Genomic DNA, 26,454 nt, shown 5'->3' with positions numbered 1-26,454 from the left:
ACCCAATATATCAGACTCTTTGTGGGGAATTTCTCAATAGTTGTACTCTTACTGTATATATAAAACCGCAATCGACAGCCTCCCTACGCGTAAACAAATCGGTCAGTCACACCATTCGTCTGTTTACATACTTAAAATTAAAATACCCTATTCTTTACAGGTAAAGGAATCATGAAAATTATCTGAATAATTAAAAATATGTCTAATATCACCATTTTTAAAATCTTTAGAAAATTAATTCCGTTTTATCGATTGAAGTTGAAACTGATTTTCTGTAATTTTGTTATAATCGATTATATAAATTTTCTCTAAACCGTAACGTTAGGAATTAACCGAATGTAACATTTAAACCTTAATGACTAGGTTAAATGACATAATCCTACTGTACATAAATTATTAGGCTACCCCATAAAATAGAGCAGAACCCTGAACCTATTAAAAAAAAATAGTCTTGCGACTTTTCAAGTAAAATTGTCTCCGAATAGTTGTCCTATTTCTAAGCCTGGAATGAGAGGAACACACGTAGTAAGTAGACGCTGACTGTAACATACCAGGAAATCAATATATGGCTCCTTCCAGCCACCTTTTTTGGGAACCCGTTTCACCATTTTAGTTGCTTGGTGCTTTTTACTTCATTCTTCTAAAACGTCATTGGTAAATGCGTATAAACGACAAAACCTTTTTTTGACAATTTAACACTGGAATTTCTTTAACCATTTCTTGAAGTTTGCAAAGTAAAATGGCATTTCTAAGCATTACGCCAAACCACGTTATTCTGAAACTACTGCAGTCAATTTCATAATCTGTATGTTGTCCTCCCAGCAACAAAACACCTTTTCTGTTTCTCTGATATCACGGACACACCCGAGGGCAAGACAATTTTCAACTCACCTTTTTGTGCTAGTTCGACATATCCAACGCCGTTTCCATTTGCCCACTGGCAAAGATTACACTGTTTTTCTTCTTCAGGAAATCCTTTATCGTCGTCGTGAATATTAATTCCTTCGGCAGCAAGTCTATTCACAAATTCTGCCATAAAAGGCGGAATTGGGGGAGGAGGTATATTCAATATCATATCGGGCGGAGGGCCCAGCTCGTACAGAGTCTCACACTCCATCCTTCCACTACACGAGCTATTCTGCGACTGATCCCACAGGAAGAACTCCGGGACGACTGAAGACATGATCCCTACGGCTGCGCCCTGATTGGCTCTGATGGAATCCCGCTACGGCTGTACTATGTCTCTACTACAAGACCTTTTCCGATGGACGTTTTTAGTTTGCGAGATATTTAAATAAGTTAAGGTTGATTGTATTACAGTGCTTTTCTGAGAAACTTAGAAATGAGAAACCATACCATTTCTATTAAGTAACTTAAGGCAATATTTTGGTTAGCACTCTGACAATACACTATGGCCGTTGTCGATAGTTCGGTAAGAAGTCCCCCCCAGGAGGCTGCAGCAGTTCTCGTTCTCGCCACCAGATGGGGATGTATTAGTTTTCTGACTAAAAAGAGTAGCACATAGGGTGGCGGAAAGGTGGTCGGTCCCAAGCAGAGAGATCTGTAGTTATCTCGTTGTTCGTAGGATAATTATTTGGATCCTGAAACAAAAGAAAATATATTTGTTATAAGTCAAAACAAGATAATTTAAATTTGAATGCGACACTAACAACTATAGTAGTATGAATTCAAGTGAATGATCAAGTAATTTTTACCCAATAAAATATACTTAGGTTCGACGCCAAATATCCCCAAATGAAGTATACATACACCAACCTCCCTAACATTAATGAGGACTACAGACCTATCCAAAATAACAAGAACAATAACAAAACAAGATGCCATTCTCTGTTCCTCGGAACAATAGTAATGTGAAAACTGATATTCAAAGCATACCTGTTTATTTGGTATTTATTATTATAAAAGCCATAAAGTAAAGTTATAGCAAAACAATAAAAAAGCACTTAATTTTTTGCAAAATAGAAGTAGTGAGCAAATGAGAGAGTGAGAGAGAGAAGAAGGGCTGGGGAATGTTAAAATTACGTAATGATGGCATTTCACAATACATTTAACGTCTCCATTTCAGGGTAAAATGGCGTATATGTTATATTTCGTTTCATTACTACAAGTAGCACGTTGATTGGATTTGTGAATCAATCGCTTTATGAAGTTCAGTTGATTTGTTATGTCGGCAACTCATCAAAGCCAAATAGTTCCAAGCATTAGAAAAATTTTACATTTGACCCTAATACTTGTTAAAGGACGAGGATGCCTTTCCCTATTACTTCCTTTCGTGATGTATGTGTGTATATGTGTATGTATATATATATATATATATATATATATATTTAAATTCCTGACATTATATATATATATATATATATATATATATATATATATATATATATATATATATATATATATATATATATATATATATATATACATACATACATACACGAACCAACCATAAATATGTGGTGAAATAAGAGACAGGTCATATCGGGGAAAACACAGAACATATGCAATACAGTAAAAGTGCAAAGAGCCTTAAGGAAACCGTACGTTGCACCAAAAATATTCTTCTCCTTTAACGAGCGAAACCTAACCATTTGTACGAGTTCAGGCATTTCTGGGTCTAGGTCATTTGGAAAATACAGCCTTTATTTTTAACACACGAGCTACGTCTATGTTGTAAACATGACCAAAACAAACATTTTCACTCAGTAACTCCTATTTTTTCAGTTTATATATATATATACATATATTCTTTATTGTACAATAAAGAATGTTCTTCCTGGTCTTGGCAATATTATTTATATACATATATGTGTACACACACACACACACACACACACACACATATATATATATATATATATATATATATATATATATATATATATATATATATAGAGAGAGAGAGAGAGAGAGAGAGAGAGAGAGAGAGAGAGAGAGAGAGAGAGAGAGATCTATATATAGATAGATAAACAGACAGGATATATCTATAAATATATACATATACATTTATGTATATAACATAAACGTATAGTTATATGTATAACTATATATAAATTATGTATATATATAAATGTATGTAATATGTACGTATGTATATATAATATTTATGTATATATATATATTACATAACATACATACATACATACATGTACATACATATATATAAACAAACACATACATATAATTATCAGGGAATACCACAGGAAAACAGTAACTTCTATACGAAGAGCTTTCATGCATATTTGTAACCCGAAGGCCAACCTCGCTACTACATATCGTGTTTTGGGTTCGAATATTACCTGGGGAATTTGTGGCTCTTCATTTGAATTCAAGGCTCCACGAGATGACCATTTCCAAAATGTGTTAGGAAATAAAGAAGTGTATACACACACACACACACACACACACACACACACACACACATATATATATATATATATATATATATATATATATATATATATATATATAAAACCTACCAGTTACATTTTACCAGATACCTATGTAATTGTAATATTCACAATTCTCATTATCTCATCGATAATGAGATAGGTATAATTAGAAATACAGGCATGAAACTAAAATATCTTATTCTATATATATATATATATATATATATATATATATATATATTATATATATATATATATATATATATATATATATATATATATATATATATATTAGGCAATGCGTTATGAGCAGCAAAAGGACTTTTTATAATATAATAACAGACACATTCACAACACAAAAAACTTCTTGTACTGCCATGTAGTAATAATGTCAAAGATATGGCCCATTGCTAATATTATTACGAAATCTGCAATTAAGAGCATTCATGATCAATAATACTATGAAACAAGCACTTATAGAGAGAGAACTCTCCCGACAGAACTAAGGGAAGTGTATAATGTAAGTCTTATGATAATTTTTACATTGCCCGAGAGAGAGGAAAAGAACAAAAGAACATAAAAATATATGAGAGAAGGACATGGGAACAGGGCAATTTTCGTATGTGTTATTGAAAACAATCATACCATCAACTAAACAGGGGCTAAAACAATAGTGTATTCCAATAACAGGCATGAAAGAAATTTACTAAATCCAGTTTTGTATAGAAAGATTTTCTAAGAATATCAATATTAACCAAAGAAAGTATAAACTCGATCAATTGATAAAAAAAAAAATGTAAAATGCACAGACTTTAAGGATGGCATCTACCTAGGCTGAGCAAAGTGTGAGCCTAACCGCATTCACAAACGAGATTAGTAAATGGAACACTGACCTGAGACGCTATTGAGTTTACTGCTACCTCCTTTTTTTTCTACTTATTAGGAGAGAATATTTGTTCAGACCGTCTGTATGTTAGTTTGTATTGTCACTCTAGCATATTTATCATAAATGTATATATACATATATATATATATATATATATATATATATATATATATATATACATATAAATATATATATAGTATATATATATATATATATATATATATATATATATATATATATATATATTATATATATATATATATATATATATATATATATATATATATATATATATATATATATATATATATATATATATATATATATATATATACATACATATAAAAGTATATATATATAAGTATATATATGCATGTGTATATATATATATATATATATATAATATATATATATATATATATATATATATATATATATATATATATATATACTGTATATACATATATATGATTATTGTTTATTAAATTTTGGAATAAAGACACCTTTTCGTATTCGCAGTTCCTAGCATTGGAAAATAAAAAAAAAGCTTAACCGAAGGAAGTTTGATTTAACTTTTTTCTATGTAGTTCTGAAGGCAAAAGAACAAATTCTGCTACAGGCCTTAACTGAATGATAAACTCTCCGCTAGAAAGTACCTGCAGGAAACCTCGACATGGCGAACTGAAAGGCAACCGATTAATACTAACATGGAATGACTTCGGAAGCGCACTACATATTATTCTTAATTTTACATTGGTCCAACATCGATTTTTGAACTCAAAGCGAGGGGATGTTGCATAGCAAAGAAACTTCAGACAAAAATTTTGATAAATGCAGTAAAACAAAACTCAAAATTCAGAAATTTTATTAACAATAACCACTAATAGTGAAAGTTCAATGACCTATGAGTTCTGTGCAACTGGGCGTGCTCAGTTCGTGGATGGGTGACTACCGCTTGATCACCCGATCCTTGACAATCTCATATATACTCATTACTTACTAGAAGAGGTGGAATTCCTTCTGAAGCCTCCTCCCTCACCACAAAAACTAATATTAATACATCCAAGTGATACATGCATACATACATATATATGTATATATATGTGTGTTTGTGTGTGTATGTGTATATGTATACGGTTGTGAGTAAACTTTACCGTCAAGAATGAAAAGGTGAATTACACAACAATGCATTGAGTGTTATGTCTCTCCGCGTCATTTCTATCTCTCTAAACGTATAAGTCAGAGAGAGAGAGAGAGAGAGAGAGAGAGAGAGAGAGAGAGAGAGAGAGAGAGAGAGGGTGGGGGCATCTTTCGTACACACCATTTAGTGCCGCAAATGTCACCAAGTGATCCGTCACCACAATTTCATTTCTACTGCCGACGTCTCATTGGTGCGTCAACACATGAGGATGCTTTGCCTCGCAGTTCCCCTATGAGAGAGAGAGAGAGAGAGAGAGAGAGAGAGAGAGAGAGAGAGAGAGAGAGAGAGGGAACTTATTTCCTTATTACTCATTACGTCTCAAAACGGAACAATCTCTAACTCGGTAAAATGTCAAAGGTAGTAATTCTGGGAAAATAAGAATACGTAGGAACACGTGCTGCAAATGTTGTGTGAAATTAAGACGGTAAAAAGACGCGGGGGAAAGGAGTAGTCAGACTCTAACTAAATAATACCGGTGGTAAACGTGTCAAGAAAATGACAACTAATTCCACGGCTTAATAAAAACAGATATGAAAGTTTGAAGTTTAGAGCAAGAGGCCAATAAATTTCCTCGAATAGTCGAGAGGTAAATATGAACATGGTGGACCAATGGCCACATATACAGAGTACCGGCGAATGTTTAATCATTCTGTATAATTTGAAACAACTTATACAAGAAACCAAAGCAAAAGGTTCCCGAATTAAGAAATTTGAACTTCATCCTTCCCATAAGAACATGGGGCTGCGCAACTTCTCTTTGGTAGCTGCCTCTCAGACTGCTCTGACCTTTAATAACATTACTTGAATGTTTTTATGGCCACAGTCATTTAGAATTCAGTAGAAATGTTCGCTCTAGCTTTTTATTATATATAATACATATATATATATATATATATATATATATATATATATATATATTTATATATATATATATATATATATATATATATATATATATATATATATATATATATATATATATATATATATATATATATATATAATGACGTGTCTTGATGAAAATTTTTGTTCTGAAATAAGTCTTTTGTTCATTTGATAGCCCTGTTTTCAAAGTATAATTTTGCCTTTGATTTTGCTGAAAGGTTCACCCCATGATATCATAAACGTAAAACGGACACGACAATAGAATTTGGCACATGACGCCTAAAGTGCATGTTACCATAATGTCTCCCTCTCGTGGCAAAACGAGACTCTATCCTCGCCCCATTTTCTTGAAAATCGAGTATGCCTCTGACGACCTCAAGAGTTCATTACGTAGCCGGTTGTTAGTCAGTCTGTTTGGGCTGCAGCTGAGTTGGACAGCGAGGCAGAGAGGAACGAATGTGAGCGATCAGTATTCTGTCGAAATGTATAACGCCATAGTACATACTTTAAACGCGGGAAGACTTCAACGCTCTCTTTTTTTCCTCTACCACATCATGAACAATTGAGCATATTGTCGTTATTATTTTCCGTAATGTGCACACGTACTTGTGGAGTAAACTAATGACCCATTAATATGATTAATTAACTTCCATTAAAAAGTGGTGACTGGCTTTCCTAAAACGGAGTGAAAAATATCACAAACGCGCGCAGAACAGAATTCCCTCTGGGTGCAAGGAGGGAATATCGGGTTTCTACAGAATGAAATTCCTCTGTGCAAAAAAGGAAACGCTATCAGGTTCTAGCAGAATAAAATGCTATTCTAAGATAAAAAGGAAAGATTATTAGGCGTTAACAGACTGTAATGCCACCTGTGAAAAGGGAAATAATATCAGCGCCTTTGCAAAGAGAATTGCACCTGGGAAAATAGAAAAATGATCAGGTTCTAACAGACAGGAATACCCTCTATGAAAAGGGCAAGCTGTCTACCATAAAGGAGTGCCCTGTGAAAAAGGAAAAGCTAACAGGCCGCGAAAGAAAAAGTCTTAGGTTCGAACTGAATGGAACAGGGCAGAATATAAAGATATAACAGAAAAGAATGATCCCTTTTGAAAAAGGTGACTACCAGGTTCTAACAGAATAAAATGCCCATCTGTGAAAAAGGGAAAGATTATCAGCTTGTAACAAAATGGAATCCCCCTCTCTGAAAAATGTATAACTTTCAGGTATTAACAGAACAGAATGGCCCTTTATGAAAAAGCAAGGATAGTGTTAGGTTCTATCAAAATTGAATATCTCTCTGTGGAAAAGAGAAACGTTTTCCAGTTCCAACGGAATATAGGGCCTCTTTCTGCAAAAAGGGAAGTCATTCATGTCCTCAAATTAAAGAAAGACCACAAGTTTCTAATGGAAAGAAATGGAAGGAAACTTTGTGGAGAAGGGGAAGGCTGTTATGTTCTAACAGAATGGAATGCATAACGGTGAAAAACAGTCTGTTAGGTTCTAGTGGCATGGAAAGTCCATCTGTGAAAAAGGGAAGGGTATCAGGTTATAACAAACAGGAATGATACTCTCAGAAATATGTGTGACTATCAGAATAAAAGAATGAATCCTCTGTGAAATAGTAAAACTATCAGATCCTGTCAAAATGAAATCACCCGCTGTGAAAAAAGAAACACTTTATAACAGAATGGAATACCCTCTGGTCAAAATGGAAGTCTATTAGATTCTAATAAAGTGGAATGCCCTCTTTGAAGAGAGAAAGACTGTAAGTTCTAAAAGACGTGAAGGCCTCCTCTGTGACAAAGAAAAGATGATAAGTTCTAAGAGAATGGAATGAAACTTTGTGGAAAGAGACGACTGTTAGGTTCTAACTAATGGAATACCCCTCTATGAAAAATTTACGACATTTTATTATGTTCCGGCGTAATGCAATGACCCTCTGGAAACAATTAAAGGCTATTTTGCTTGAAACAGAATGACAAACTTACACAAAACAGAATTCAATCTGTGTAAAGGGAGAAACTAGCTAGCTTAGGCAAATGGAATTAGTTCTTGTAAAAAATAAAAGATTATCAGGTCCTACTTGCACCAAATGAACCTTTGCGAAAAACGGAAAATTGTCAGGTTATAACAGAATGGAATAATCTTGTATTTCACGGTAGAAACCACTAAGTAACAACAGAATGGAATACCACTGTGAAAAGCGAGAAATTATCAGGCATAGCCTTGATAAAAGAAAGACTATTAGGTTCTGTCATGGTAGAATGCCCCTGTGTAAAAGAGAAAAGACTGTTGGAATCTTAAAGAGTAGAATATACTCTCTTTAAAATGGGAAAGACTATCATATTCTAACAGAATAGAACACTCTTGTGAAAAAACAAAGAGCTGTGAGGTTATAATATAGTGGAATGGCCCTTGGTGTAAATGAAAATAACTATCATACACAACAGAATGTCACTCTTGAAAGAAAAAGAAATACTTAGTTTATAACAAAATGGAATGCCTTTTGTGAAAAGAGAAATTTTCAAGTTTTGACAAAACAGAAAGCTCCTATATGAAAAATGGGAGACTATTAAGTTCTAAGAGGATGGAAAGCCCCTCTACACAAGGAAAGGTCTACTAGGTTCTGGCAGAATTGTATGTACCTTGGTGACAAAGGAAATACTACTGGGTTCTAATAGAATGCCCCTTGGTGAAACACTAAAGGACTAGCAGGCTCTATCAAAATGGAATGCTACTCTGCAGAAATGAAGACTATCTCTTTGTAAAGGAAGGGAATGACTCCCTATGAAAAGAGAAAGACTACTCTGATTTTAATAGAATAGACTGACCCTTTCTGAAAAAAACCCAAAAAACTATCAGGTTATAACAAAATGGAGCCAGTCTGTGAAAAAGTTATGATTTTCATTTTCTAACAGAATGGAATGCCTCTCTGGATACAGGTGAAGGCTGGCTATCGTGAAGCAGTGCGAAAAAGGAAACTGACAAACTTACACGGAATAGAATTTCTTTTGTGTGAAAAGAGGCCTAGCAAGCTTTCACAGAATGGAATAACCCTGCGTGGAACATGAGAAACTACGAGTTTCTAATAGAATCAAATGAACCAGTATGGAAAAGAAATGACTGTCAGGCTATAGCAGAATGGAATGACTTAACTGAAGGAAGAGAGGCCAACAGATTTTAGCGGACTGGGATGCCCATCTGTGAAAATGGGAAAACTCAGTTTTTAAAAAATTGGGTTCGACGATATATCACAACAGAATACTGAGAATCGACAAATACATTAATCTCGAACCCTCACAATATTTTACACATAAAAATTAATTATTTATCTGATCATTAGCAATTTCCCTTTGTATTTCTGACTCGCACAGCGAAATCTTGTTTGAGAAACGTCCGATACTCGAACCGTCTGTCACTGTCTCCGGGTTATAGTCTGTCCACCCTTTCTCTTCCGTACGTTCTCTTTTCAAGTGTAATGGTCACTACTACACGGCTACTACAGGGTTTGATTCTTTCGCAGAGCAGCCCTAGTGACCAATTAATGTCTCAATCAATCAATCAGCGGTGGTTCGGAGGTCGTTAAACATCGCCTTCGAGTCTTGTCATTCGATGCCACGACCAAACTCCTTTAATTGATGACAACCAAAAGATGGATTAGGCAGCCTACGGATGGACGAGGCTTCCTTCACCGCCCCTTCGTCCCAGGAGAGGCAACCGGGAGTTCACCAGAACTAATGGATACAAGTAATTAAAAATGGATCAAAATACAGTCATATGTTGGCCATTCATTGAAAAATTTAAGATATCAATATTTGTTAAAACTATAAAAACTAACAAACCACTGAGTGTGTTGCCCATAGATGGAAAGCCTCACAACTTTTTTTGTTTTTCTAAAGATATAATATATATATATATATATATATATATATATATATATATATATATATATATATATATATATATAGTTTTAACAAATATTGATTACTTTAATTTTTCAGTGAATGGCCAACATCAATATATACGGTGGTGATTTATCAAAAGCCTTTTCCCAACGGTCTCTCGTGAATGAAAAACAAGTAAAGCTTTTTAGCAGAGGTCAAGCAGGAGGGCGAGAAATTTGAGCCAATCAGGTAAGGGTTTCTGAGCCACGCCCATCAGATTAAAAGGGATTATTGGGTGGTTGGCAACCGCGGCTGCGAATATCAAGGCTCAAGGCTCTCTCTTAATAGCCTCGTGGTTGGGGTTGATCATGTGATGCCAATCAAGTTGGTATCGAAGATTAGATGAATCAAATTAAATACACAGCAACAAAAACAACAAACATATTTATTTTTTTTTTATTAAAGTATATATTTTAAAAGCAGCTGCTACCGAACATTAACTGAACTCAAAATTGAGGAAAAGATGGGGAGGTGTAAGCCCCTCCATCAGTGTCCTCAGTAACTGGAATTAGAATGTCGTTACTCTAGCTTCGTTTTGAGACGCGAAAAGTCATCCTGGTTTTAAGTTACTTCCGCGAACTAAGTAGAAAGGAAAATTCCAAATACCCCTTCGATTTTCCTCCATATTCTAGAACATTGTGCATTTTCAAATGATTCACACTACAGAGGATTTTCCTTAAAATAGCTACTTGAGAGAAGGATAAATGTTAAATATTCTTTTCTAACGCTACAATCGCCACCAATATTATTATTACTGTATTTTTTTTTTAATTATTTGTCATGGCGAGATATAAGTACAATCCTAATTTTGTAATCGGTCCAAGCTATCTATATTTAAACTATCGGAATAGCTTATTCTATAAGAATTTAAAAAAGACATACACTTATGCAATTATCAACACCTGAGTTACTGACAGAATAAGCAAGCATTATATCAGAGGGTATTTACAGAGTGAAAACCGTAAATCAATATGTAAAATATAACCATTTGATAAAAACGCAACAGTGAACTAAAAAAAAAAAAATGCCGATAACGCTTGGGAACAACAGCAAGACATTGTAAAGTTGTATTCCCCAATGGGTCTCTGAATTTATAATCAAGCCACTTGAAGCCATAATTATAGGGGTGACAAAACCCAGTTCATTTACAAACACCTTGTGTCTGAAGTCTTGGGAGGGGTAAAAACGCGCTACCTTTTTTTCAGAAAGGTCAAATTCACAAAACTTCGGAAGCAAATCCTCAGTTATTCATGAGGAATGCGGCTGAAAACAGAGGGAATCTCAAGCGTCTAAGGATATCAAGAATTAATTCGGCTTAAAAGTACATGCCAATTGATTTGTTAATGTCTTTGACCTTTACTGTGAGCAATTTGAGATAGAATAATGTTCTCTCTTTCCGGTTGAATCAAAACATTAGGTATCCTGTGATCTTGTGTTGCGTTACCGAGATATATTTATAAATCAATATATTAGTTTATTCTTCCTATTACAACTTATAAGATTATTGTCATGACAGAATTATTTAAATTTGCTAGGAAAGTATAACCTAGTTTAACCAGACCACTGAGCTGATTAACAAACAATCAACATTTACAGTTGCGATTTCTTCCTGAGGTTAAGGGAATGAAGAGGATTATACACATGAACATCAACAACTTCAAAAGCTTTGGGTGCATCTGAATACCTCTGAGATACATTATAAAATCTATCAAAAATAAACACGTGAACAGTGGAAGTCGAAGGAAGGAGAAGAAATCTCAAAAAAAGAAATGGCAAAAGCTCTGGAGAGAGAGAGAGAGAGAGAGAGAGAGAGAGAGAGAGAGAGAGAGAGAGAGAGAGAGTCCAAAAGTAGAATGGCAAGTTGCAAAAGGGCAGACCCAACCTCAGTGAGAGTTATCAAAGATTCACAGAGGTCAAACAAGCGATATACATCTCTCAATGGCAAGCCTATTGTCAGAAGGGTGTTAAGACTTGGCTTAAGTATTTTCCTTTATCAGGTGTCTTCGCGCCTGAATGTTAAGAGCTGCAAAGACCGCCACAATATCTACTTTACCAACTTTATTAAAATCGAGTACCTTTTTACCTTCTTTGCCACAGTCAGACATGTTTCAGGAAACATTCTTTCCGGAACGAAAATAAGAAAAAAGAAGGGCACGTGTTTTATATGGTACTCATTTTACGAGTGTTAATAATACCTCTTTTTTAAAACTTCCACAGTTATTTGGTCTCTGTTTAAGAGTGAGCTTCCATTCCAGGTAAAGTAAACCCGAACATCGGCAGCAATGAAAGATTTCCCAGTTATCTTCCCAACCTTGTGTTTTCCTGATGAATGTTAAGGCCAGTATACATAAAGACGTAGAGGGCTTTGAAAATTCGTATACTTCAAATGGTAAAAAATTCCTCGAGAGGATCTTTGACTCTCTTGTTTCGTATCACACTCTTCAGTAGCTAAAAAATAAGGTCATGGTTAAGCAGCACTTTATATATATATATAATATATATAATATATATATATATATATTTATATATAGTTATAGCATATAATTAATATGTATAAATAAATAAATAAATATATATATATATATATATATAGCATATTATATATATATAAATAAATATATATATATATATATATATTATATATATATATATATATATATATATATATATATATATATATATATATATATATATATATATATATATACATATATATATAAACACGCATACACACACACATACATATACTGGGGTATACAGTCCATGAATATAGTATTCCTAAATGAAACAGCCTTTGAGTATGTAAATAACGAGATTCATATTAAAATTATTACAGTCAAGTATAAATCATCCGTGAAAAAAGCTCAGTTTACTCGACTTTCTCCTCAGAAAGTGATATATACTCAAGTACAGTATAGGTAGTTTATTAGAAGAAATTCACTTCGTCATAAGAACGTGATGAGGCAATCATATTGCAGACTGGCACATGGGAAAAATAAACCTACATGAAATAAAATACGCGACAAGAAAGTCTATTTTAAACAATTCCAAAGAAGCACTGTAATACCAAAGGTCACTGTTCACGATTAGAACATAAAACGAAAAGTTGTAAACAAGAATATAGTTCACTTAAAGTATACAAATCCACGAAGTTCCTTTTCCTCGGCACATTTCACACAACTTGCAAAGGCGTGTCAATGTCAGCATTAAGGTACTTAATAGAAACTATTAAATAGAAAGATTTACCTGAATCTAAGCCTTTTTTCCTCTTCAAAGTATCTTATCAAGTTCTGAGAATTTCTCTAGGGGCTACAACAGTTGGTCATGTGAACTTAACGGGGGAGTCTTAGCGAACATTTTATTGAATAGTTTACTACATTTTTTTGTAAATACCCCACGAGTCAGATGGTAATATAGTCGTTCTAACATATTCATAAAACTCTACTGTTATAATAGACTCCGCGATAATAATAATAATAATAATTAAGAAAACTGTTCAATAACATCAATGCCTTAAGTTGTTGCTATACTAATAATAATAATAATAATAATAATAATAATAATATAATAATAATAATAATAATAATAATATTACTATTTTTATGTAGTAAGTAGTCCTGAAAAGGTAAGAAATGTTAAGACACATCAAAAAGTAAAATGATTGGCTTACAAGAAAGGATGGATCATGAGAAAAAACGGAGGACGATAGGCTGCTGAAGAAGGCGCCCAGTTCGAAAGTGTTAGGAGTGAGGTGGAGAGGAGAAATTACTGGATAAACGGAGAGAAGCGAGTTATTGAAAAGGCATGGTTTTGATAATCAGAAAACACGACTGTGAGAGTGTAGGATAAGAGGTGATTGGTGTAGTGTGAAAAAGGGGTTCAATGCGCAACTGATCGGCCTTATTGGTATGTGTGTAAGTGCATAAAGCGTCTAATGCTGTGGAAGTCCTCTGCACAGGTGGTTCATTCATTGATGAGCCGTTCAAAGTATGAATCTTTGGGTTATTTTTTTTTTCTCTAAGGCTAACCTCTGTTGGAAATAGTTTAATATTACATATATATATATATATATATATATATATATATATATATATATATATATATATATATATATATATATATATATATATATATATATATATATATATATATATATATAATATATATATATTATATATATAATATATATATATATATATATATATATATATATATATATATATATATATATATATATATATATATATATATATATATATATATATATATATATATATATATATATATATATATATATGATATAGATATATAGATAGAGAGAGAGAGAGAGAGAGAGAGAGAGAGAGAGAGACAGGAGAGTGCGGCTGAGGAGGATTCAAACCAAAACAGAATTCGGATATATAGAGAGAGAGAGAGAGATAGATATACAGAGAGAGAGAGAGAGAGAGAGAGAGAGAGAGAGAGAGAGAGAGAGAGAGAGAACAGGATCGTGCGGCTGAGGAGGATTCTGTCCGAATTCGGACCCTGTCCGAATCATCGACATCCTTTAATTAACGACAACGACACCTGACTCTCCCTCACCTGGGGGAATCACAGGTGTGGGTTTCAGGAGAATTGCTATTCCCGGAATATCCAATATATGAAGCACTTTTTAATTTTAGGATTTTCCAGTTCTCATTCCATTAAGGAGTGATAGTGACAGGGGAAGCAAGCACAAGGAAGCAGGAAATTCATCTGAGATACGCTTTTGATTTCCTGTCTGTTATTTGATGAGTGGCAATCTCTTGGACTCGTTCCTGAAGTGCTTCTGCATTACTTGTCTCAAAAAACCATGGCGTATGGTATCAAGTTTAGAGCAAATAGAAGCGCACAGCAGCAACGCTGCGAATAGCCAAGGTTTACAAGGGTATCCTGAGGCTAAAGTAAATTAAAAATACAAAGTGAACACTCTGTGATGATCTCTACAAAATGAAAGAAAGACAATCAAAAGGAAACGTTTGGTTTTTGCAAATGGCGGCATGATCAATGTTTAAAATTAGCGCTAATGGGATACTTCAACAGAACACTATAATCATCACAAGTCTTTTCGCTTCAAAGGAACACATCTCATGGTAATGGAGTTTGGTTTTATCATTTATTTTCATTTATTTTTTATGATTCAGATCTAAGTAGTCTCGAATGGGACTGTCAGTTTAGCGTAAAGGGTTTAAATTTTCAACAGCAGAGCCTAAAAATTCTACATTCCTGTACAATTAAATACATAACTGTAAAAATGACAAGTGTTTTATCATTAAAATCAAACGTCCATTATATTTTGCGAGGAGTAAGTAAACTGCGGACAATCTCATAATCAAGTGAAGAGATTACTGCTTTTACTATCAATCAAGATAAGTGTTAAGACATTTCACAATCCTCACACGAGTTTAGAATCAACGTGAAACATGATCCAGGAATGTCACACTTTTAGCCCTTAAAATCCACTGCCTCTTCTCGGGTAACAGGCTTTAAGCTCTCAATCCAGGAGGATCATGTTGTGTAAACCACCACTGAAATGGCGCCAGAATATTCGAGATAAAGGGCAACCACATTCTCGCAAGAATATTCACGATAAAAGACCTCCACATTCTCTGCAAACTCGCTGTACTGAACTGGATGTCTACGAACTCGAATTCTAATTTCTATCTTTATATCTTTTGTGTCGGAAGTATGAACTTTTTAATGGCAACCGATTATCCGTTTTTCTTAACGGACCTCCGTTTCCGTTGTAATTACCGGTTCTTCACCTATATTTTCTGACAGTGTCCCTAAAGAAAGTATTCTTTCTATGGATCTCTTTATCTTGCTGTCCAACGACTCCAACTCCTTATTTGCACTTTACCAAACACCACTGAATGGCCGAAAGTGCCCCAGTGCTTGGCTGAACAGTCTAAACTACAATAATGTTAATATGTTATTTATTTTCTTGGATCTAGTACCGTTTAATTTTGTCAGAAACTATTTCAGTGGCTCTGGAATCCTAGCTCATATCAAGGACTGAATAAACAACTCCTAAGGCAGTCAGTACAATTACTTCACTAATTTGCAGAAGCACAAGAATAGGGTTAGATGTTAATCAAATAAAAAAGAAAACTTCAATGAAAATGTCTTTTTTTTTTTTTAAAGATTCACAACTTCAATAACAACGATAAAGGAGTCGATGCAAAACCTCGGATCCAGACCCATGCAGAGTCAGATCCACACCAAAATGTAATCAACTGTTCCCTGCGATTTAAGAGACTTATCTTTCAAAAATCGAGAAAAAACCGTTGATGAGGTTTCACATAAACCTAATAACAGATGGACAGATACATAGATAGAAAGGTAGACAAGAAAAAGGCTGATCTAAAAGGTTGTGACGTCATTTAGGAAAATAAAATTATAGCAAAACTGAATATCTTCGATCGACGTATTCTTAGTTCGCATAATACGTATTCAAAGTATGGCAGCAGTGAGTAAATGTTTCTTCAGACATACACATACTTTATCATGAATAGCAAACCACGACTTTGCAAACTAATACGGGAACTCTAGAAACGGGTGCCAAAAAAGTTTGCGTTATTACCTTAAATGGTAAATATTTTTGTTACATCCTTGTAGCGTCCTACAAACAAAAATAAAGCTACATAGATTTGGCAACAAAGTCTGAATAAAGCTTAAAATCTACAAGTTCATGCGACCATTTCTTACTAAAATTATTCCTGCTGTTTTATAAAGTAATTCACTTCATTAGAATACCTGATAATGCAATACCTAATATTCCTAATATAGAAGCTTATGGTTATAAGAAAAAAAGGCGAAATAGGGCGCCTGCGACGGGCGGAAACTGCAATCAAACGACCATGACGTCATTCATTAATTTCAAACCACATAATCAGGAGGAGCCACGTTTATGCCATGAATGGTTGATTATCGTGACGTCATTCAGTAAAGATGTAATATGTGGAGCTGCCACATATTACATCTTCACCGGCTGCTTTAATGAGAGTGATACTGATTGATTAATGCGAGACCCAGCATATAAAATACCTTCATGCAAAATACGCCGTCAGTGTGGGTAGGGGAGGGAACAGGAAGGAGAAAGGGGCTAAAGGGAAGGGTCCTGAGAGGAGAGGGAACGGATGGGAAGGGAAAGGGGATGGGGAAGGGCTGGGTGAGATGGGTACTTGCCTCTTTCTTTTTTTAACGAAACTTCCAAAAGGAAATTTACCTCCTCCTAGGGTTCTAAGAACTGCATTAGAACATGACATTACGAGGCAGGAGGCACACACAGCACCGTTCTGAGATGAGAATTTTTGACGTTGCGATACCCCATCACATTTTAAAACTTTCTATTGTCTAACCCTCTCACAAACTAACATTTTGGAGGCCAGACAAGAACCGAAAATGACAGGGTAACAATAATGTAATTGTCTCTGACTGTCGGAACCATCGGTCGCTCAAACAGCAAGCGGCAGTTAACGCACCTCTGCTTATGGCTTTCTGTAATCGAATCCTAAGAACTTTGTAACCTTCAATACCTCCTCAGAAAGAATGATTATTATTTTCTTACGTCATCTCTCCTATTTTGCTGGAGGAAGAACTGGAAGGCGAAATAAGAGCACCATTCATTCTCTGAATAGGATCGGAATAGCTCTACAGCGATAATTCTTATCTTTCAACTTATACTCGTAAGAAGAAGAAGAGAAAAAATAAAACTTTAGGTTAGCATTGTAAGATTTTTCTGCAGATATGCTGGTTATAACTGCATAATCATACAATGATGCCAATGGTCCATTGCTGCTAATTATTTTCTACTCCTTTGTGTAAATTACAGATAAGTAATGTATGTAAACTCTATAACTTGTCTAAGGTACAGTAAATGTATCACTGATGAATTTCCCAGAGAAATTTTCAATTGAAATTGTTTTTACAAAAACGATCCTTTATGAAATAATGTTTTCAAGGATGCGTCCCAATTTGCAGAATATGCTTTTTGTTTATTTTTTATTTTGTTACATTTTTTTGAGACAGGGCGTAATGGAATAACCATTGACGTCAATTCTCACATTTTTATAATTTTTTGCATTTTTGGCCAGAGAGAGAGAGAGAGAGAGAGAGAGAGAGAGAGAGAGAGAGAGAGAGAGAGAGAGAGAGAGCAGTTAATACTCTCAAACGTTTGCTCCGTCTGAGTTTCCTATTCTATTTTACTATTAACTGCAGTTACATTTGTATCAAAAAATTTTGTTGATTACCTTCTCTGTGTTTGTCACAGCATAATTAATGTAATGAGCAACACACCACTTTATAAAGCAAATAGCTACTGTTCGTCATGAAACGTGGAATGTAAAGGTTTCTTTTTCTTATTAGAACACTTCGATCCTTAGTACAAATAAGGGGATTTTCTTTAAACTTTATCATTCGTAGACAGTAACGGAATAAAAACGATTTGCAAAGAACTTTACTTACATGATACTCACAAAACATCTACGCCAACGATCAAGGATACTATTATAAAGAGTCTAATTAAACGCAACGCCCCCACATTATTATCAGTTGAGAGCATTTAGGTAAATCTGGCGTGGCGCCTCACAGGACTCATTACGGAACACACGATAATTCCATGTTTGGCTCCTTAAAATCGCCCGAATTCTCAGCTGTCACTATTTTGGCTTATTGGTCGCCTGATAAGAGGTGATTAATGACCCACAGACAGATAAAAGCCGGGACGAGCAACTCGAGGCTGGTATCGCTTAGCCTCGAAGCACACACAGTCGACTTCTCGAACAGAGAAGGGCGGTCACACAGCCTACAAACCGCGGTCTAGCGACGACGTTGGCTGGCTATCCGTAACCACCATCGCCTTCGCGTACCATCGACGCTATCTTCACTTCCAAAGGTCCCCGTCCCCTGAACACGACACCCTTAACGATCATATACACACACCCCCGTCACCCCGGAGGTTCATTTTCAGTTCCCTCTGATTACTCCTATACGACTTCGACCGCAGCCGACTAACGAGATGATCAGGTGATTTGGGAGGCCTTCCTAACCACTGTCTTTTCTTCCCTGAACGGACTCTCTCCATACGACAGGGTTTTGTTTTTCTTGGAGATGTTTGGTCCATATGTCTTGGTTTGCTGTAAGTCGTTATCCTTGCCACTGGACTTTGGGTGTTTGCTTAATTAGAAAATAAAAGTTTCCATTTACAAATTGAGCGTCAATTGTTTGCACAGTCATTGAAAAACTGAATGGGGAAAAATTGCACTTTGTAAATAAGTTGACAGAGTTAATATGAATAAGATGAATCACTGAACTCATGAACCTAGGAATTATAATAAAAAGTGAAATGCTGAAGATATATACCTAGTGCCTCGCTCAGTGCATTAATAATTTGGAGGGACTTACAGACAAGCAAAACTCGATGACCAAGAAAATCTATCCCCATAAAATGTCGGTCGCTCACTTTTCTGGTTAGAAATTTCTTGCTAAGTCGTTCCTGGTGCACAAAACAAATCTTGGCGAAAACTTTTAATCCACAGAATATCATCGGCAATCATTTTCATCTCTTAACAACTTCGGTGACTTTTCTTCAGTAATGAATTAATACTATTGCTTGAAATGCTTTTTTTACTACAGAAATTGATAATGTTACTTGTATCAACATCGCTTGACGGGATAAACAATGTATGTCTCAAGCTCTGATGAATTTTTTTCTCATGTTAACCCATAAATAATGTCTGTGTGTGTGTGCATGTGAGCTTGAATACGGCCATTAGGGTGTAACACCCACTGTCTTTTACAGAAAAATGCTAAGGAATTCGTCAGAAAACAAGGGAACGTACAACAAAAGACTAAAATAGTCAGGTTTCGAACAAATCAATATCGGAACGCAGCCGCATCAAGCCGCAACTAATAAACGCAAGTCAACGCTGCCATACATTATACCACCTGCTCTGAAATTCGAGATAGGAGTCTTGCTTATGTGAAAGATGAAAATTCTTAGAACATACAGTAATTCAACCTCCTCCACAGATACTATGACTTCTTTTTAAGGAGGCCTAGTTATTAAAAGGCATAAAAACCACGAATGTATTTTTTGTTTTATCTGTTAATCTCTGCCCGGCACCACGCAAGAGCAATGTAGTGAATGTCGTGAAAACGTCTAAAACATCCATAGGAGGCGAAAAACGAAAGGGAAAACAATGGAAAAGATAAGGACACTTTGCTAATAATTTAAACTGAACAAGCCACTGAATGCACAAATACGCAAATATGCTGATATTCAAACACACAAAATAGGGAGCTGGGAAACATATCAAGAGCGAAAAAAGTAATTTGCGGCCGTTAATACCAGAGAAAATGACATTCACATGACTGTTCCGATTTTAAAATCATTATAGAAAATAAGATAAAACTAAACTTACTTTGCTATCTCCCTCCTGACTTGTCTTATAGCTTGATATGATTTTCCCGGTAGTCACTCGGTTGATTTTTTATTTTTTTTTATTATTTTTTTTTTTGCTGTGTTCAGCACCCTCCATTCTTGGAAAAGTATATTCTTGTTACCATTTTTTAAAGCATTGACAACATTTAAGAAGATGCCTCTAGATCACACTTCTCAGAATTAGAAAATATTCAAGAGAAAAAGTATATCTTAGTTTAAGCAGACCACTGAGCTGATTAACAGCTCTCCTAGAGCTGGCCCGAAGGATTAGATTTATTTTACGTGGCTAAGAACCAACTGGTTACCTGGCAACGGGACCTACAGCTTATTGTGGAATCCGAACCACATTATGACGAGAAATGAATTTCTATCACCAGAAATAATTTCCTCTAATTCTTCACTGGCTAGCCGAGAGCTCTACCCACCCTTCCAGTGAAGAGCTATATTCAAGAGAAAGCTATGAAAGACGTTTTCAGTAAAGTAGGCTGAAACGTGCACCGCGGTCCGACAACGTAATAAACTTTCTAGGGTAAAGTAAGTTGCTTAAGTCTATAAAGGGCCTCTGTAAGAAGGTAAAATGAGCAAGAGTATCTCGAAGGAACTAAGACCATGAAGTGCATCTTCCTATAAAGTAAGAAAACAAGATATCTCGGCTAAAGTAGGCTCTTCAAGACATCTCGTTTAAAGTGAGCTGAAAATAGCATCGTAATAAAGGAAAGCCCTGAAAAAAGTGCATTTCTGGTACGACAGACCATCAAGGGATTTTCTACTGGGGATGGAAGATGGATCTTAGTTTAACAAACCACAAAGACCACTAAATCTAAGGGAAGTAAAGCCGAGCACATTGAGTAAAGATAATCTTGAAAAAGAGTATCAGATAAAGCAAGACTATCACGGGAATTTTGGCTAAACGCCGCAACGGGCACCTTTACATAACTAAGCATCTTGGTTAAAGAAACAACACCAACAGCATCTCATCTACTGCTGATAAAAGAGTATTGCAGGGTGGTCTGTCGACTAAAGTAAGCTGAAAATGGAGTCTTGTCTATGTAGGAGTATGATCGGATGAGTCAAGCTTAAACGATAGATTGAGGAAGGCTAAAATTACTGTATCTAATTCGATTGAAAAAAAGATACAACTATGAAAAGGATTCACTAGGTTACTACATAAAGTAAATTTTGTCAGTAACTCCCAACTTCGACTTATGCACGCACAAATAAAATAACAAACATACCAAAAAACTGGTTATAAATAAGTAATGCTGTTTTTCGACTCCCGACATGTCCTCTCTTACTTAGCATGTGTTATAGTATCTTCAGAGAATCATTTCGTGACATGAGGCAATAAAGGCCGAATATGTGTGTGCGTACTGTATATATATATATATATATATATATATACATATATATATATACTGTATATATACATACATATACATATATATATATAATAATATATATATACATACATATTTATATATCTAACAACGACCAAGTCTAGCAAATGCGTGGCCTATATTCATAACGCAATATACTATTACTGAAGTACTCATGTTGAATCGGTGTATTTTTTGTAAAGTATCATAATAAATGTGGAATTTTCTCAGGGCATAACTGTAACGAAAGAACTTATATGAGATACTCGGCCTCTGGTCATTTTCTGGAGAGGAGCATTAGGTATCCTGGGTCAGATATATCAAGCGAGTTGGTTTGTGTTACAACAGGGCGCAATTAGCCTCTCGTTTGTCACCTAATTTGATCCAGAAACTCTAGAAAGAAAATTAGAGGAACCTTTCCTCTGATATTTTTGACCCAAGAGTTTCAGTTTTCGACCAAAAAACCCATGAAATAAATGAGCCGGCTTCCTTTAACCCAAGCAATGGTAGATATATTCTAGCAGATCTCTGAAAAGTGTTTCATATCATAAATCGTAAAATAGCGCGCCATAATTACGTTTCCAACTATGTACACGAACGTTAGTGCGTGCGCAACGTTGTAAAAAGCGTGAAATAATTCTCTTATGGCTAATTAATTTAAGGGATTAGGAAAGTTTTCCTGTGGCTCTCTCGTGAACAGAAAAAGCCTGAATCATACTCAGGGAAATTATTCGTTTATGATCGTGGAGCGAAAAATATTTTTCATTTCATTCATTTTCTGTAAAAAAAAAAAAATGGAATGATATGCGTGAAGATAAAACTATACGCCCGTCTTTACTTAACTTTAAATAATTCATGTAATCTAAATGAGAAACTGTCACAGGCAGGTGGAGGAAAGCATTCCTTTAAAGTGCTCAGTCACCTTTAATGATCAGTATAGTAATTGTGGGCACTTAAACACAGTGACAAGTATATCCGAAAAAGTGCGAAGAAATCGAGAAGTTAAAAGGTCATTGTGGTTACTGAAAAACGTATATATCCGGCCAAAACGTGACCAGTACATCATATATATATATATATATATATATATATATATATATATATATATATATATATATATATATATATATATATATATATATATATATATACACACACATAGTATACATATATGTATATATATATACACATATATATATATGCAGGTCCTAAAATGCAATAAACTATTAAACACTATGCTGCAATGGTGATCGGTCTTTTCCAGCTGTACTAAATGTCTCTTCACTCGACAGATATCTGTACGTAAGAGTAGGATGAAATTTACGTCTTTGTTCGTGGCCAGGTGGTTATCGGTAACTAATTCTGACACGTCGGGCGACTGTTCGAATCTTGCGACGGGCGTCAGAATTTTTTCATTTGTTTCTTCGTTTGAATCTTAGGATTTGTACTGACAAACGTATGAAGAAATCCAGAAGTTGTAGTGGTTTTTACAAATACTCATAGTTTCATATCATACCAGATGTTAAGGTATTCAGCAAGCTTGGTTTTATAATGTTTTTCTTCGGCAAACTCCTGAAGGTAAGTTTCCCATTCTGTTATCCGCCTTTTTTTTATGACGTTCATGAATTAAATGAAAAACCTTTTAGAATAAGTAATAAGTAGTGCATAAATGTTAATTACAGATTTTCTGCGTATTGCCTACAACGGAAAATCTGTAGCCAATAAAGAATGTTTACTATAAAAACCGTCTCAAGCACGAAAAATTCTAAAAGTGTTAAGTTTCTCACTTCCGCAAACATTGTCAAATGGCATGCCATAATTCTGCAATTTACTATGAAATGTTCAAATTAAGTACTTGCACATACAAAAGGACACTTCAATCGCGTGTGTTTCACGAGTGTGAATACAGGCAACATTCATACTGTAATTAAGGTTTAGATGGCACAAAACAGTCAATAAGATATTGTTTTCTGGATATTTCTTCTTGCTTATTGAACTTTCAAGGGCTATCTATACTATACATCATATTTTCAACACTATCGACAAATTTTGTGGTTGAACAGCATTTGTTTTTCCTGGCGAAATAATTCCCAGCCACACAGAACGAATTTATTCAAGACCGTCCATATGGTGTTTTACTCTGAGCAAATCTGTCCAACAAGTCTGGGGTCGTATTTCATGGTTTCATAAGATTAAACACCGCAAAGTTAGAGCAATGGGACTGAATGAGCTAAACGAGATCTGATAGACTTTTAATTTCCATTTCGCCAACCTCTTCCGGAAGTCTGTGTTCCATTGTCAACAAAATTTCATGAAACAAAATGTGTACAAATGAAGGAAGAAATGTAAGATTTCTTGCAATACACCTAGTTCAGACGTAAGAAAGGGTTAATACATCAATATTCAGCCAATAAGAAACGCATATGGATAATATGTCTGTCTGTATTTATATATAACTTACGTTTCTATCAACCTGATACAACCCACATCATTCTAGGAGAGGATAAAAGAGGGGGAACTGAAAAAAAAGGCAGGAAAGGAAATAATTACAGAAACGTTGACAACACGTGGCTTAGTATCTAACTCATATAACGAACAACACAACCCTGCTGGGGTTCATGACGGTCTGCGCATGCCTCGAAGACCAGAAAAGAAATGTCTATTTGTTAACGTTTACTCGTGCCGCTACTGTGAGCATTGTGTTTGCCAAGCAAGCATTCAAACATCTCATGCGACGTCTGTGAGCTTAAGCCGCCATGACAGATGGACGCCTCCTCAAAGGCTGTTTGTGTGAGGTTGTACTCAGTTCTTACATTTAGCCGAATGAACAATGTCGTTAATTTCCTATGATGCGTTTGCGTTACTGTGCGTGGGGAAGAGGGCCATGAGGCTTCCTAGCTGAAAGCATTATTGTATAACAAAGGCACATAATCACGGGTTTTTAGTCCTTACATGATTGCTGCCATCTCTCATTTCTTCTTTCTCCCATTTAAACCTTCACTACTTCATAATGAAATAAAGTCTCTTGGCACAGGGATGGCAATCTTCATCTTGTATGCTTTCAGATAAACTATGGAGGCACGGGACAGGGGGACGGGGGATGGGTGATGGTGGAGGTGGGGAGGGGCGGGGGAGCCCAAGCAGAGAAAAACATTCTACAATGGACGAGTCATATCCTCCTGCCCACGCCACCCCATCTTCTCCTTTCGTGAAAGATCAAGACCAAAGCAATAATAAGCAGCTAAGCATCCCTAGAAGGGACAAGTGGCGTCATATAACCAACAAATAATAGCACACCACCCTTGTAATTGACCTGCGCGCGCACCCCACAACCACCACCATAACCAGACGCAGATGGATCGAGCGCGTCTATGCAACAACTATTGCACATTTATAAACCATCACGAAACGTTGCATCAATTTCCCTCCCGATCATAAATTTCCCCCTCGCAACACGAGAAGAAGAATGGCTGCCGAGGAAGAACAGTCAAGATGATAAACCACTAAATTATAAGCAGTCTCTCCTCCGGATAAGCTTCCGACCTGTAATAAAGCTCCCATGATTAATGACGATAATAACGGAACTAGACAAGGGCTCCGGTGTTTATTCTTATAAGTTATAATGATGGAACGGGAACAAGAGCTGATTCGATGGAAAGCCTACACGGACGAGCACGATCTATATGTCAGCGGTTGAAAAATAGTTGGCTGATTGCAGATTCAAGATTTATATGATTATTCAAAAGCCTAGGCCCCACTCAGACGAAAATTTGTCATGCAATGCCAACCTATCCCTAGAGTAAAAAAGGATATTAGACAACTGAATCAATGATAAATTGGGAAGTTGAAGACTCATCGGTTAATTCACAAAGGGTTCGAAGGCAACTGGGATATTAAGCTACAATCATGATTTTCTTTACGAACGAACGCACGCGCTTTTAGGCACAACGTCGAGTGCGTACAGCTGAGCAGTGTTAGGAAATTCAGCCTTTATAGACGGAGCTCATATGAGAGCAAAACGAGCTACCCAAGAATTATGGAGGGAATGAGCACATTGCAGCTGTAAATTACAACAATGAGACATCCTAATATTTACCTTTGGAGAAGAGCTCCTATTCTGCTCCAAACATAAACATATTACTAATGGCCTTTTCGGCATCCGGTAATGCTCCAGTTGTTATTCAGTGGCAGATAAACCATTGCTTACGGGTATTTGTTCTGCACAAAGGAGTTATTAACATATTGTTTCTGGTGGAGTAATTATGGGTTGTTTGTAAAGCGTTAATG

The 26,454-nt window shown here is 35.3% G+C and overlaps 1 protein-coding gene across 2 annotated transcripts in view; it reads right to left on the bottom strand.

The window, feature by feature from the left end:
• The window catches only part of LOC136843093 (uncharacterized), a 465,473-nt gene that overhangs the window by 20,846 nt on the left and 418,173 nt on the right, over positions 1 to 26,454 (bottom strand). For both annotated transcript variants that reach the window (XM_067111074.1, XM_067111073.1), the window contains exon 4: positions 892 to 1,601. In XM_067111074.1, coding sequence (XP_066967175.1) covers positions 892 to 1,183 — 292 coding nt within the window. In that variant the 5' untranslated portion in view covers positions 1,184 to 1,601. The remainder of the gene's footprint in view (positions 1 to 891; positions 1,602 to 26,454) is intronic.

Source organism: Macrobrachium rosenbergii, chromosome 11 (genome assembly GCF_040412425.1).
Source record: "Macrobrachium rosenbergii isolate ZJJX-2024 chromosome 11, ASM4041242v1, whole genome shotgun sequence".
In the NCBI taxonomy this organism is placed as follows: Eukaryota; Metazoa; Arthropoda; class Malacostraca; order Decapoda; family Palaemonidae; genus Macrobrachium; species Macrobrachium rosenbergii.
This window is presented reverse-complemented; position numbering and strand designations above follow the sequence as displayed.